Here is a 16,651-nt window from a genome sequence, read left to right on the forward strand (position 1 = left end):
GTTATTTTCGGAACTCTTCAATGTGATGTTTTCATCTATCGGAAGCTCAGCGCCTAACTTGGCGTCGAGAAAGCGGGAAAACTGGCATTTCTCTTTAAGAAATTTGATGCTTATGAACGCGTTGAATTGTTTAACAGTTTAACATAAATATGAATAACAAGTTTTTTTTCAATAGTCAACTGTTAGTTTGTTATTTTCGAAAATAACATACAATTTGCCGACCCTGTATACATTTTAAACTATAGCTAAGTGACGCATTGAGCCTATACATAGATGGTGGCATTTTTTCTGCATAGCAACTTCAATTTATTAGCATCTAAAGCTGCTTTATTGGTGGCTAGCAAACTTTCAATAACCCTAGGATGCAAGACTCCTAATATGGAAGTCGGAGGTTTTTGAGCAGCTTTTTTTTTGTTTCGTTTTTCCACTTGTGTTTGCGAAGTACAGCTTCACCTCTGAGTCAATATGACTTAAGGTTGTTTAGTAAGCAATAATAGGACTATAGGGTAGGCATTCTTCTTTAAGTACAAATCACTAAAGCCCAGTAGGGGATTTTAGGGATCGGGTGACTACGGCATTCTCTTCACCTAAAGTGTCACTGTTTTAAATTGTTTTTACGGCAACAGTTTTTCATCGAATTACCCTGCATTTATTGGTCGATCAACCGTTAGGCGCCAATTTATATAAGTGTTGTACGGAAAAAGGGGAGCACGTGCCGAAAAGACGTTTTTTCAGCATTTTTTTGACAATGAGCATCCTCGAGAAAATCCTAGATCCGCTCCTGTAAAAATTCTCAGTAATTTTGAAAGAAGGGACTATATATATATATATTTTTTTTTCAACGCGATAAAACGATTAAGAATAATTTGACAAGTGGATACAAGGAGTAATTTGACCCCAAGAGATCGGGTTTTGACCCAATAATTTGACCCTTGCCACCAAAAGGGGTCCCCTTGGGTACTATTTTAAGACATCCATTTCCAGGCAATTGATCCGATTCTATAGTTATTCTTCATTTTTTGGCGCCATTATATACAAACTTTTCGACCTTAAAAAGTCCTCAAAAATTTCCAAAGTTGTTAAAAATTAGCTAATCCACTAAAACTTTCTTCGATCCACCCCTGAATTTTGGTTCTAATTGCTTAATTTTAATTTTTGACCCTTTTAAGATATATATTTTTTAATGTTGATTAGTATCTATACATGATGATGATGATGTAAATTGGTCGGTTTATTGGCTAATTGGAAACGAATTGAATAAGTTATACATAATTCAGGAACAAATGTAGCACCTGATGTAATATAATGCCCTTCTTTTTTGTCTTGGCACAGGTCCTCCACAGTCCCTCGTCCACTCCTGACCACCCTATTCACGACCACGACTACCCCCAACTGAGGGTGATCAAACTGGAGGAACTGCAGTTGGGAAGTGTGATTGGCAGTGGGGCGTTCGGGACAGTCTACAAGGGCTTGTGGTTGCCCCCCTCCGACCGGAACAGACAGTGTCCGGTGGCTGTGAAGACACTCATAGACACCTCAGGCATCCAGCAGCAGAACTTCATCGAGGTCACCATCCACATCCACTATCACTCTCCCAATCACAATCCCCTTCCCCATTAATGCATACCTATACTTATTTCTTACTTCTTACCCCCCCCCCCCCCCGTTACCATTTACAATATTGAATCATTGCTGATTGTTTCGGTTGACCTTTTTAACTACGTGATTGGGCAATAAAATGATCGAGCATTTCGTACTCTTTGCACAGTAACCAGTGATTGTTGCAAATGGAACATTTTGAAACTTCAGGAGGCGAAGAATATGGCCTTGGTGAGACACAAGTGTCTGGTCAGTGTGGTGGCCATTTGTCTGGCTGACAAACCCCTCCTCATCACACCACTCATGCCCCATGGATCCCTCATAGACTACATGGCCAGAGTACATTCCATACAGGTGAGCAAAGCACTACAAGTGAAACAAGAGGTGCAGTGGTTAGTGTGTACGCCTGGCAACCAAGAGGTTGCTGTTTCGATTCCCTCGATGGTATGTGCTTGTTCCTTGAGAACGAGGCAACAGATCAGCCCAGAAAATACCGCCCGGGTCGAAAGCCAGCTCAAAAACCGCTCAAGATATGAGCGGTTTTCCAGCAAGATTTGAGCGGTTTGGGCGGTTTTTTTTGGAAAAACCGCTCAAATCTTGCTTAAAAAACCGCTCATTTCTTGCGGTGATTTTTGAACGGTTTTTCAAGCAAGATTTGAGCGGTTTTAAAACGGTTTTTGAGCGGTCTTTTAAAGAAAACTGATTAAAACCAACAAAAAGGCCTGGAAAGGTAATGTGACGCTAAGATGCAGTTGAAATACTATCTACAATTTAAAAAATGTGCTTAACCGTTCTCAACTCAAGCAAGATTTTTTTCGATGTCTTGACCAAAAACTTACATGTCGGTATAGTCAAGAATACAACAGCATAAAAATTGGTAGCAATCGGTATTTATTGGAAGGAAAGGACTTGTGTCGTTTTACTTTGTCCGCCAAATGAGAGCCTTTTCAGTAAGGGTTTTTCCAAAAAATGCTTCAAGTATAGAAAATATTAACAGAATAGTTTACATGGTATCAGAAAAACTAAAGCTGCCAAGCTAAAAGAATCGTAGTAACTCTTGAAAAATCTCAAATCCCAGCTTTCTCGATGATACGTCATGTTGCGATGAAACTTCATGTAATGTTGTTTTGATATAATAGTGATGTAATAGGCAATGTTAAGTAATAAGTAGTGTTGTTATGTAATACTGACATAATGTTTGTGTGTGTCATGTAGGCCTACAACATGCTTCTGTGGTGCAGTCAGATAGCAGAGGGCATGGAGTATCTGCAGAGCAAAAACATAGTGCACAGAGACTTGGCTGCGAGGAATGTGTTGGTGGAGACGAGCAGTCAAGTCAGGATATCCGACTTTGGACTCTGTAAAATACTCAAGGACGGGGTGGCCGCCACAGTTGAAGGAGGAAAGGTCAGTACTTCCAAATGGGGCTTTTTAAACTCATGCACTAACGACCGAATTCTCGAAAATTCTCAACTAATCAAGGCCCTTTTAACTAACTCAGATCCCTGAACCCTCCGAAAAACAGATCCAAAAACGTTGGTTACTCTTCAAAAAATTCCCGAATTTAAGCTGGATGGTATCTTCTTTTGCTTCGGGCGGTATTATACGCTATACGAACGAGTCTTTTGGAACTTTCAGATCACGCCCTTTAGAAGTTTATTAATAAATTGATATTTTAAGAGAACAAGACTGCTGGTATATTATGGCAGAACACGCAATGTTCCGACTGCCATTTATTGGTCTCGAATTCCTATCGGCTAGGAAAGTTTTGATGAACTAAGTTATAAGCTTCGTTAGTTGTTGTGTTACATTTTTGGCTAATTTTAGTCAATCAATAATTCATTTTAAATTTGGGGTTAATTGAAAAGAAAACTGTAGCAACAAAGTTTAAGGCGGGTTTAAATTCAGAACTTACCCGTTTTTCATTCGAAAATTAGTTTCTGATTTTAAAACAATGTTCAGCCCTTATTTGGGTGCTGTTGAAGGTGTTAAGTAGGGTTGTGAACCTTTGCTGAATTTATGGGTCTCTGAAAATTTCTCGGTTTTCAAGAAATTGTCGTTTTCTGAATTTTTTGATGCAATTTTAACTTAGAAAAAGGGGAAGGAGGAAAAAATAGATTGATTGCAAATGGGTGATTGCAAGGTTGTAGTGGTTCTTATCGTGTGCTATCCGGCCTCTGAGTTCGATTTGACGTTTAACGGAGTTTAAAAAAAGTTATGGTTTTTCTTTTTGATTTTATAAATTTTTTCTGCATGATTTTTTGTTTGCTTTGATTGTTGTTCCGATAGTGGCAACAAGACTGGATTTTTACTTGTCTTGTTGCTTTTCGTTCTCTAGGTTCGACCACTTCTTGGAATTTTTCTTAAGCAATTTTGAAATCCGTAATTTATTTATGTTTTAATATTATATTACTTTTGTGATATGTATCTTTGATTTGTTAAAGTGACTAATGATGTTCAATGGTAGGCTCCAATTGGGCATCGTGTATCCCTTTCGCTTATCCTCTCCAGAATTTATTTTCATAAATCTAACATAAAATGATTTCGTTGAATTAAAGAACGTTTTTATGCATTTTTGGCGTTCAAACAATTACATAATTTTATACAGCTTTGTTGGGCTACATAAGAAGTTCATTTTTGATGTAAAGTTTTGAGCAATTAACCCCTTATTTTCAGCGTATGTTTGATTGACTAAAATGAGCAAAAAGAAAAGACTCATTTTTAAGGATTTTGGTTTATATTCTATAACATGGATTTTGGGTTGGATTCTATAACAGTTTTAGATTTTGGTCCTATAACAGTTTTGCACATAATATTTATAGAAAACTTCAAGCAACTGTTATCTTGATCATGAATTGTCTCATGTCAATCTATTTCTAGAAAAATGCGTTTACTTTTGAGAAAAATGCGTTTTTTTTTTAAAATTTTGTCCGGATAATCCTGCATAATATTGAAATGAAATAGTTCGATGAAAATGGTTGTTTATGGGACTGACATTAGGAGTATTGTCCATTTTCCAGTGTAGTCCAATAATTTTTTTAAATAAGTGTATTTGTTGTGTAGTTTGCGACCAAATGGCTGGCTATTGAGTCTCTAGTGAGCTTCGAGTTCAGCCACCAGACAGATGTGTGGTCTCTGGGCATCACAGTTTGGGAGATACTCACCCACGGGGAGAAGCCATACGAGGACACTCCCTCCCACCACATGGCTGACTTCTTGAAGGACGGCGGAAGACTGCCCCAGCCGGAGGGCTGCAGTCTCGAACTATACGTGCTCATCATGAAGTGTGAGTCACGATTCCCCCCAAGTGTGAGCCATTAGGGCTTTTTAAGGGTGCAGTCTAGAACATCAAGGCTTTTTTCGCAACTACGCCCCCCCCCCCGCCTTCATCTGCACCTGCTAGAAAAATATAGTTAGAAAAACATTTTATCACATTTAGCATGCAGACTATGTAAGATTTTCCGAAATTATTTGATACGAAAACTGAACTCTCTAAAACCGGTCGTTTTTTTTTAAAAAAAGGATATTAAATGTGAAGCGAAGGAATAAGGAAAATGAGCCATCAAGAACCACATCTTGTTCGTTTTCTGCGGCAAACTAAAACAGAAACGTTGTTTCTTCCCACAAGATTTTTAAAGATAGCTCTGAACTGCCTAAAAATGCTCAAAATTTCAGTTAAAAAATTGCACTCACCCATGAAAAATCTCGCGGTCGCCGCCGAATTGTCATCATTTGTAGTGTTTGAGAAGTGTTTTAGTAACGATAATTGCTGTGAACGTCATCTGTTTTGCAAACTATGTATCATTATCTTTTCACAGGCTGGCTGGCGGAGCCCCAAGTACGTCCTACGTTCACAGAACTGAAGGAATCCTTCCGCAAAATGATGGAGGAGGGCGATTTTCTCAGCGACTATGTAGACGTAAGTTGCCCACATCCACGCTCAAGTTTTGGGGCATCAAATTGACATTTGATCTCCTGTCTGAAAGACCGAAGAGCTATTAGCTATTCGATCCCTCTGGCGTGATATTCCATCAAGTTCACAGCCAAACTCACTGGGGTATATTGGGCGCGACGAAACATTGTTTCGAGCAATTTACTTCAAACTGTCCTAAATGATTTCCCTGCGTAAAGTTTGCCAAAAACTAATTTAAGTCGCTTCTATATAACTCTTTCGCTTCTATTTTACTATTTTCAATCATTCTTTTTTGACTGCCCATTCAAAAGTTTTCTAAGTTGATTATGACCCAATTATTACTAATACGCTTTTCTGATTAAAAACAAATTTCCAAAATGTGTTCCAGCTTTGTTTTTCATGTCATTGATTCTTTTATGTCTAGCATAAACTAGTTAATAGCTATACTCAGGGGCGGATCTAGGATTTTCTCGAGGGGGGGGGGGGGGCGGATTTTCAAAAAACTTTCCAAAATTTTGACATTTTTTTTAGGTCGACCAAATTGATTTTTCGAGCTCTCCCAAAGCACTGTTTTATCCCTATTTTGGCAAAATTTTCAGCGCCGCAGGCAAATTTTTGAAAAAACAGTCGAAAAAGCCGTTTTTGGGCACTTTTTGAAAAATTGCGTTTTTTTGGCGCGCGCTCCCCCTCAAAGTTAGTATATATTGGCGCCAAAGGCGCCTTTAGAAAAATTTTAGGGTCGGTCAGCCAAAAATGGATTTCTGAAAAAGTATCAAAGGGGGGACCCTTTGGGTCGGCAGGGGGTCGAATCCCTGAAGGAGAAGGACAAAGGAACCCCCGCCCCCCCCCCCTAAATCCGCCCCTGGCTATACTCATTATTTCTCATTTTAACAGAACAATCATGCACAGTGCAATTGTTGCATTGTTCATTCATTGCACAGTGCAATCATTGCAGTTATGCTTTTATAGCGTTTCTGTCAAGTTAATCGAATTGCTGTTTGAACAGGAAGGCAAACATGCCCGCGCGCCAAATTTGAATGACATATCAAGTCGCCCTCCAGCGGCACTGCCCAGGTGCCCAATTGTGAGTCACGTGATGGTATTTCCTCAATGCATGTCTGATATGATATTCTGCCATGTTTGATTGTTGTGTAATCACCCCCAATAAATACAGATGTATTGATTACTAAATATTTAAGTATAAATATTTGAGCATTAATTGCAATACATTAAAAAAAAATTAGTGTTGGTTTTTGTTCTCATTGGCCTTAAAGTAGTTGATTGTTGCTGATTGTTGGTTATTTGCCTGTCTGAGCTTTTGCTGATTGCGCCAAACAAATTGTTTCGAGTTGTAATTTGAACAATGCTGCTTAAATCAGGACTCAGATTTCAATGTTTCTATTGCCCTGTGATTTGTCGACAATGGTTTTTTTGATTGAAAATGATGAAAAAACTTCAAAAAGTATCATTTCTTAAATTGTTCACTTCGACATAATGTCAATTAGCCAGTGATATATTTTGCATTTAATAACGCATTAATTGAACTAAAAACTAAATAGCTAGACTGACTTTTTTGACATGTTTTATGTGTTGGATTGATCCCTGGCTATAAGTATATAGTTCAAGGAGTTCAGAACATCCATATTCCCAAGCTGGGGACCGGCAATTGAGACGACAAATACCATCTCATGTATTAGAGACAAAAAAAAACTTTCTTTTCGCTCATTTCAAATAGCAGATTATTTAAGTAAGCTAAAATTTTTGTTTTGAGTTTCAAACAAAACAAAATAGATTACCTGCAAGCACTGACTCACATCACCCGCAGGAGACATGTAAGCGCAGCGGAGCAAGCGTTCATTGCTTAACAATTTTTAATTTTTAAAATTCTTTTGCATAAAGCAGCCCAGAATTTTTCGTTTGAATTGCCTGTATACACAATTGTCAAGCCCCCATTAAGGGTGTATTTGAAAACTCGGTCCTACAGTCGAAATTTATACAAATGAACGAGATGGCACTTGATTGAAGCCGGAAGGTTATGATTGAGTTTTTAAGTTATTTTGAAAGTGTTTGGATAAAGAAAGAGTTCAATTGAAAAAATCCCTCGTTATCAGTAATGTGTGACCTAAAGTTTTTCTCAAAAAATCCAACAAGCGAGGTTCCCATTTGACTTTTAAAAAATTTCGATAAGTTTTGCGTGTGTTAATGAGGTCATTAGACTAACAGTTTTACGTCAGTTCAATTTGGAACGAATTTGATAGCAAATTAATTCTCTTTGTACGCGATATGCATTGAAATACAGCGCACATTAGGTTTTCCGATCTGACAGTTTTTAGCCCCTCACTACTTCGAAGCAAAATGATTGCAGATAGATAATCTCTCTGATTATTGTTCCGACTTACGAAGAAAACGGAATATTTATGCTTGGGATGTTTTTTTTATTCAGTCAATTTTTTGCCATCAAACTAATAATTTTTTAACAAAAAATTGTATGCCCCCATTGAATATATCGACTCCCTAAAATCAATTTACAAAAAAAGTTTACCTCCGATAATTTTTTGCAAAGCTTTGCGAGTTCGAAAATTACCAATTTTGCAATGCTTTGGAATATCCCGCACAAAAAAATCGTTCCAAATTGAAATGAGGCTAGCTAATCGGTCATGTTAATTTCGTACAATTCAAATTTTTACACTTGATTTTTGATATTGTCTCCCCTTTTAATTGACATACCGTAGAATGCCCTCCCTAAGTATTAATTCTGAAAATGAATTCTGGATAAAATATGAATTTCATACATGCGCACAAAAAATACTCCTTTTCACTTTGATAGGCTACGAAATCAGTCGAATCGACGTTTTATTTATGGTTTTTGTACCGGGGGTCTTGTGCGGTTGGTCTCAGTTTTTATAAAATTAAGGTCGTCTGTCAAAAACTAGTGTTTTGATTATCGAAATCGGTCTGGAAATTGTTCAACCCCGAGCATAAGTATCCAGTAACTTTCATCGGAATTCGAAACAAGAAAATTAGGTTGGTACGCAAATAGCTCATAATATTTAACACCTACGGCATTTGTTCGACTAAAACGATTTTAAAAAGCTCAAATTTTTCAACAGTCGAAATATCTGAAGCATCGTTTCTTTTTGGAATTTTTGAATATAAGTTGTAAGCACGTTTTTGGTTTCAATATCAAATATTTCAATGTTTTCAGCTTTTTTTGTGATATCTACGTTTTAAGTAAGTAAATTACTTGTCCTTAGGTTTACAAAGGCATTTGCTCTTGTTTTTCTTCCGATCCTTCTCTTAGTGTGGGAAGGGACTAAAGCGTAGGGAAACTCGTAGGGATCAAGTAATAAATCATTTGAAAAACCTATTAAGTTGTCGTTTGGTTTTGAAAAATAAGCTTCAAAAAAGTTTTCTCAAGATCGGGAAAAACTTTTTGCTATTCAGACTCAAAGCTTCAAAAAAGTTTTCTCAAGGTCGGATTTTTTTTGCTACTCAGACTCAAATTTAGCAAGGAGTGAATATTTTTTCATTTCTACGATGACCTTTTCGAGGAAAATAGCCAATTAATATCCTTAAATCTTAATAATAGAAACAAAGAATCGAATTTCATAATTGTTTGCAATTTTATCGGCTGCAGGCTTCTTTTTGAAAAATTAAATTGGTTGAAAAAATTTTGAAAAAATGCATATTTTTTTCCAGTTTTATCTACTTTTGTAATGATAACCGTGTTTGTAACAATTGGCGCTACATGCCCAATAACCGAATACTTTTTGTTCGTCACAAATTTATTTTGTAAATTCAATCTTATAATGTCACCTCTGTCATTTCTCCTTTTTTTGCTGCACGTTTTTGTGTTTTTGTGTTAACCTGACCAATTAAATTGATTATTTCTCAAGTCTTAATATTTCAAGTGTAAACTATCTCGACGTTTTTAGCTGACTCCTTGGGATTTGAAATCCCCGACGTCTCCCAGACATCACATGATGACACCCTCTAAAGTACCTCCAAGGTCACCAATAAAATACGACAACCAAACTAGTCAAAGTCATCTAGGGTCATCATTAGAACACGGTCCCCCTTTGAAACCGAGAAGTCCTATCAACGTAGCTCCTCCTTTGGCCTCTAATGGCCTCCATTTGAATGCAAGTCTTCCATGGACCTGTAGTCCTGTTATGAACTCTGGTGAACCTTTGACCATAAATGCCCCTTTGACCTGTCCTTTGAGAAGTCCATTGTTGCCAAACGATGGAAGTGAAACACCAAGCACCGGTCCAGTTATGGCCGTCGTCAGAAGTCTTAAACATAGCCCGCGTGGATGCTATTATGACGTGAATGACTATGATTACATAGAGATGAGTGCATCAAGATAATATAGTAGAGTAAAACAGAAAAAATGAGAAGATCAAACGCTGTTCAAGGTCTGCGTTTAAAGTTCAGACTTTCGTCACCTAAAGCGAGCATATCCAGACTTATACGTGCGAGGAAAAAACTGCGATCCAGAAAGCTACCAAAAATTTCAAATATCTAAAATACATTTACATGTATTAAGAAGGTAATTATACCTAAATGGTGTTAATTAACCCCTGAAAGCCGCATGTGTAGCTCGTTGTTTTTTAAATAACTTTAGTAGTTAGTTTGCTAATAAAGACAGGTAATATCATGACAGTTTAATAAAGAGAATAATAGCTACAGGTTAATCACATGTTAATCACAGATTAAGTTAATCCGTAGTAGTAATAATTTTGTTGCAGAATTATCAGGGAGGAGGCTTTGATCGGAATAGTTTGACGATTAGTGGCATGTTCATTGGACTCGGTTTGTTGTAACTATTAACTTGCTTACTCAGTAAAATTTCTTCGACAATGAAATACTCGACCTCCCTTTGAAATACATATTTGCCGGGTAAGGTTAGAAGTGTGAAGGCTTTTGTTTGTCAAAGGAGTGAAGGTTTTATTTGAGTTAGTTTCCAACTATGGTCTCTCACGACAGACTTCAGTTCAAGATGAATCGGTTATGATTATAAACTTGTCAAACATCAACCCTTTGAAACTTAGTATCGAACCTTCATTACATGCTAGACCTATTTGTATGATTTAAAACAATTTGATTCTAGTTGGTGGTTGGAAGTATTCACTTTAAAAAAAACAGAAATCCAATTGATTTAAATGTTTGCAAAAAAAAGTTTCAAATTTTTTTTACTTTCAATCAATATCTACATTCAATTGATAGATTTGCTCGAAAAACTAAGATAAAAATTATTATTCATGTTTTTTTTTCAACGAATGAGTTCTGCGTTGAGTTTGTTTGAATTGAACTGAATTGGATATGCTGATACTGACTAATTGTGCATAATTTTCAGCATCTAGTCCGATTTTGTATTTGTAATTTTTGGATTTTGCTTTCAGCCCGATTTCGGTGCTGACAACAACCAAGTGGGAGGACCCCGTTCGCCCAGCTACCTGCTGCAAGGGACGAACAACACAGGGATCCGTGGTGGAGACGGAAATGGGGGAGGGGTAAGGAGGAATGTTCACGTAGAAGACTATCTGCACGAGGACAAGGTTATCGAAGAATGTCAGGCGAGATACAACGAGCACAACACTATGCTACAAAACAACAATACAAACAACAGAAGTGGTTCTCTGATATACGAGAACAATGCAAGCCCCACTTATCTCCACCACCCCAATGGGAGCATGATTGGAGGTCGCGGCAACCGCCACGGCACCACGGTGTCCTACGATGGTAAGTTTTTTCTTATTAACTTAAATAAGTAGTTAAATCAGAGTTAGTAATTTAAACCCTCTGTTTAAGTGTCAAAGAACGTCGTAAAGACTTGTAAGAGGTAATGATTTTTTGGCTCGACTTATAATTAGTTCGCATCAGATTTGTTTTTTTTTGCAGTTGGACTTTTGATTTTCAATTCTAAGTTCAATTCAAGTTCTTTTGTTAAAAGTAGTGGTGTTAATTACGCTCTCCGACTACGAAAGCGGAAATGAAGCCAAAAAACATGAATGATTTCTAGTTTCAAATGTGGGCTTAAATTTAAGATTTCCCAGCGGAATAATCGGTTCACCCAATGAGCCAGTTTCCTCAAACTGGGCTATTTTAATCAAAAAAGAGGCGATAATTGAAACTCAAAGAGCTATAAGGACATAGATTTGTTTTTTTTGAAACTCGAAAGTTAAAAATATAAATTTCCAAAGTGAACTGTTGATTCTTAGCTATGTTATTTCTAATGGCTATGTTTGTTTTTGTTCGTTCAAAACCAATTTTCTGCTCTACGCATTGAAATTTGGATTCTAAGTAAGGCGTTGAGGTCATATTAGTCGCGCAATTACTTGAAGTCTGCTCTGGCATTGACGTCACATTATTATTCAGGCAGTTACAACTTGCATATAAAAATCATTCGCAATAAATTGAGAAGAAAAAATTTGGGTTGTTCATATACAACAAAGTGTGATCTTTTTTCTCGGAGAAATTTGATTTTTTTGAATCATTGAGATAATGTTAAATTTTTGATAGCTGCTGACTTCAACATCAGAATTCGATTAGTAAATGTTGTTTTAAAAAATTAGTGTCCTTTAGTTAATTGCGAGCCAATTTAGCTACCTACATTTTACTGCCTAGTCATTTCACTACTCAACAATTTAAATCCACAGCAACTTAATTCCTGTTTTATAACTTAACACCAAAATTCGTGCTGTATGAACTCCTTGTCTTAACTCCTGTCACACCAAAGTTAATCCTGCTATTAAAGCACGCATCACATTGAAAAACGTGGTTTTATCTCCATTATACGTGCTAAAATGAGGCTTCGTAAGTTACTTAAGAATCTTATCGACAATTTCCTAATTTATGTTAACTTAGAAGTTCCACTAAACCATTGTGATTTAAAAAAAACTTGCTTGTGCTAATTCATACTGATGTGACGTAATATTTTTGACAAATGTAAAATTCTGACTGTCATTTTATGTTGTACTCAAGCTATAAACAAACGCAACAACCAAAAACAAATTATGATTGAGTATTCTTTCTGTCGGACAATGATACTTGCTTCTTCGAATGTGAAAAAAGTTTGAGCATTATAGCTGTCTCCACAAATATCTGCTTTTCAAATTTCCCGTCGTCGCGCGTGTATTCTGAGTTTTTCTTAGGCCAAATTCGATCAGTTAAAAAAGCTTGCTGAAATGATATCGACTGCGGTAAATGTTTAAATTGCTCTGAAAGCATTCAAACTCATGTATCTTACTACTTTTGCTGGCAATCCTCTGAGTTGCTTGAACAATTTCTTGAAAACCGAAGCTCTTGCAGAGCACATAAGGCACACCTGACCAATCAACTCCTTTAATAAAGACTTTTTTTCCGACTTTTGAGGAAAGTGAGGAATATATATGCTCGGAGTGTTTTTTTATTCAGACCCATTCTCAAAAATATTTCCCTTGCTGGATCGACCCATAGATCTTCTTGATCCCAGAATGGGCGCGCTCACCACAAGACTATCCTGACTTCAAGGTTGCTGTAAAACTTTCACTATTAGACTAACGTGACTATGAGAGCGCTGTGATACTTTGATGCTGAAAGTTAAACGCGCATTATTTATGCGTGGCGAATTATCTCGCACCACAAATTGTTCCAAAACCAAATGAGGCAGGCGATTTGGTCTTATTAATTCCATGCACGATTCTTAAAATTCAGCTTAAAATCATTTATACCCATAACACCAGTTTATAGACAGTCGGAATATTCAGGGCTTTTCACAGATACGAGTAGTCTTGTTTTCTTAAAGGGGGCGAATATTTCAGTCAGTTCCGAAAACTCATATCGTTTCTTGTGAGGTAATCAATTTTCTGGAGAAATTTGTAACAACAGCCCTCATACATTTTTTGTAATGTAGTTGTCTCTTGTGTTAGCCTCGCAGTCGTGGGTTTTTTAACCTAATTACTCAATTGAGATTGCCCCGCGGGAATCACATCTGATTATGCAGCATTGATTGATAAAAAAGGTTTCTTCTAAATTTATCTGGAGAAACTCTTCAGTAGTGCGTTAAAAAATCTGCACCACATTTCTCAAATTTTTGGTTTTAGAAAGATTTTATCTTCTGGTCTTTGTCTGGTTTATTACTGGTGTCGCGTTTTCGAGAATTAATTTGAGGTTTGAGTGTGCTGACGATGCCTTACTTTGCTATCACTTATGATTTAAAAATATCAGCCAGCTTAAAGATGTACTCGGCTTTCTTAGACTGGAAATCATTAGAAAGATTGTAATTTTTTAACTTCATTTGAAAGTATCATAACGAGCTAATTGTGAAGCGCCCCTAGTTGTGAGTAAGATTTCAAAATATTGTTCCTTTTACGAGAAAAGTTGGTATGTATTTTTTTCAGTTTTCCAAGCTGTAGCGATCTTTTGCAGCTATTAATTTTTTGTCGTGCTTCTATTCTTAGGTTTGTTCATACCAGTCACCTTTTTTCATGTTTTTTCATTATTCAAAAACTAATTTTATTCGTATCGACTACTGCCAATAATTTGTTTGTTTGGTTCACTTCAGCTGGTACTTTTTATTTACTGGCGATTTATTTTCTCGTGACTAGAACAACGGAGTGCTCAATTAATGAAAGCGATATATATTTTATGTATCGAATAAGCTTTTCAAACTGTGCAGTGTGATTTGTAGCCATTTTTGCAACAAATCAACTTCTTGTCAAATGCTTGCTTAATTAAATCGGTCCATTTTTAACTCTCTTGACGAAAAACCCATCAGACTTCTTGAGGCGTGAACGAGTTTTATACTGATTGGCTTGACTGTGAAAGTAAAAATTAGAAGCCAAATTTTGGTCTTACAAAAGTCATAATTGAAACAACATGCACAACTGAAATCTTGAAACCGAATGATTTAAATTTTGTTTAGATGTGGCATTTTCTCGAAGTTTCTCAAGCCCCCAACAAGGATTCAACCACTTCCAGTTTCCAGCTGCAGCATCATCAGGAGCAGGGATCCCGTCAAACGTGCAGTACCAGGAGTGTCTCGGAGACAATCCTTATGATTACTCCCCGGGTGCTGACATGCTAAGGAGAGGAAACAGTTCGACCAGTTCTATAAACCCCAACTTTCGAGATCCAAAGTCATCAATTTCGGAAATGCTGCTTAAGCCAGCGCCACATACATTCCAAAGAATGCATTCCCAACCCCCGCTTCCTCCCAGACTAGCACCGAGTAAGAATGTAGCCAGTAACTATCGACGACCATACAGCAACCTGCAGCAGGATCAACAGGCTCGTAACGGAGCGTACAGTTCGATCCAACCGAATGAGGATAAGAGTGGTCAGCCGCGACAGCCAGTGAGAATGCAGAAGCAACACCAGCAGGAAAAGAGCAGCAAGACTTGGTACAAGTTCCTGCCAAGTGTGTTGAAACCCAGTGGATCAAACCCGCGCTCCTCAAATAGCCAGTACAAGAAGGCCACCCCACATAGGAAATCCCAGAATGCGGAAAGTTTCGACCATGCGCGGACCCGAAGTGAGCCGATAGACCACAGGGTAAACAAGAAATACCGACCGCCTCCATTGATTCAAGGTCACTCCTTTGGAAACCAGGACCCCCACTTCCCACCGCCGTTTGAGAGAAGCTTGACGACCACTTCAATGATGCAGCCTCCGACTGCTTTGTCATTCCGGTCCCCAGGCAGGACTCGAACCCACGCTGGTGGAATGGGAGTCTCTACTCTAGATGTCAACGGTCAGTGTCCGTCACCCTCAAGGTTTTCGCCAATGAGACCCGCCGCTCCCGCCTCACATATCAGTTCATATGGACGTACAAATCAGTTTGAAGGCACTATGTACGTTCCTTGAATTTTTCCGCTTCTGGTGATCTATATAGCTCTTCCGCTTTTATTTTAGATCACTCTAAGTGGTAAACACTGCCCATTACCCCGAAAGGCTCTCTTCTTCTCACGCAACGAAAACTTTTAAAGGCCTATTTTGATATTTTATAGTTTGTTTCTATCATGTCAAAATTTTGATACACTTTTTCATAGGCGAAGTAATATTTTGATTAGACGCTGCGCTGTTTCCTTAAATTTTCAGATGGCTTTAAATTCAGATGTGTGCTTTAGATAGATAGTAATTCGAACCTATTCATTCCTTTCAAATAGAAAAAACAAACTAAAGACGATGACTTTTTTATGTATATTCTTATTTCCGTTCATTCTTCTTTTCCAACTATTGCCAAAGCTAATTTGTAAGTAAGAATTTATTATTCTCATACCGTCTTTTTCATTACCGTCACATCCGCTCATTATGATTCATACAATTTAATGCAAAAAAGCAAAACTTTTTTCAAGTAAACATTTTTATCGATAATTGTAAAAATGAAAAAATTTGATTTTTAGGATCATAAACAGCGGAAGCAAACATCTTTTTTTCGACTATAACAAAGATTACGTTTTCGACTATAACAAAAACAAGGATAGCCGGTTGTTGTGCAAGTAGCACAGAATATTCCGACCGCATTTGCAGAACATAGTTTTTTTTTCAAGTTATTGCCTTTTTGTGTCAACGAGGTATAGACGAATCCAATATCTTAGTCAGGTATCAACATAAATAAAGTCATATTTTGTTTAAAACCTTTTTTTCAGTTATTTCAACCTCTTTGTTATCAACTTGTGAGACAGCTCAGTAAATGATCGCAGCGTATGATAACCAACGTACTCTATTAGTTGTAGCAATCTCGACTTCAACAACAAACGTTTTGAAGTGATTGTTTTAAGTTCCAACTTGATTTGAAAAAATTCTTCGATTTTTTCAAGGAAATAATTTGTTGAATAGAATACCAATCTTTTACAGACAGTAATTGAGCACTAATACAAAGCTGATTTAAATTATCCGGACAAAAAAACTTGAATTTTCAAAAGCATTTATCTCAAATTTGGTTAAGAGTAGACAAAAAGTGAAATAAACAAAAGTTGCTTAGATTTATTACGATGCAATTTTTTCTTTTTTTTCTCCGAAATTCTCAAACAAAATTTTACCCCAAAAGTTCGTCATTTTAGGTTTTTAAAAATTAATCAAGAATTACACTGAAACTAATTTTTGTTAATAGACAAGAGAATTATATCACAAGAAGCCTCTTACACTTCCCAA

The 16,651-nt window shown here is 37.0% G+C and overlaps 1 protein-coding gene across 1 annotated transcript in view; it reads left to right on the plus strand.

Annotated features, from left to right (window-relative positions):
• Positions 1 to 15,766, plus strand: part of LOC134848548 (epidermal growth factor receptor-like) — a gene marked incomplete in the record, with an annotated part of 44,106 nt that extends 28,340 nt beyond the window's left edge. Inside the window, 8 exon segments of the mRNA XM_063866057.1 lie at positions 1,333 to 1,566; positions 1,810 to 1,953; positions 2,815 to 3,006; positions 4,663 to 4,885; positions 5,418 to 5,518; positions 6,519 to 6,596; positions 10,918 to 11,257; positions 14,421 to 15,766. Of these exon segments, the coding sequence (XP_063722127.1) occupies positions 1,333 to 1,566; positions 1,810 to 1,953; positions 2,815 to 3,006; positions 4,663 to 4,885; positions 5,418 to 5,518; positions 6,519 to 6,596; positions 10,918 to 11,257; positions 14,421 to 15,361 (2,253 nt within the window).
• Positions 15,767 to 16,651: the final 885 nt, after the last annotated feature.

Source organism: Symsagittifera roscoffensis, chromosome 6, assembly GCF_963678635.1.
Source record: "Symsagittifera roscoffensis chromosome 6, txSymRosc1.1, whole genome shotgun sequence".
Lineage (NCBI taxonomy): Eukaryota > Metazoa > Xenacoelomorpha > Acoela > Convolutidae > Symsagittifera > Symsagittifera roscoffensis.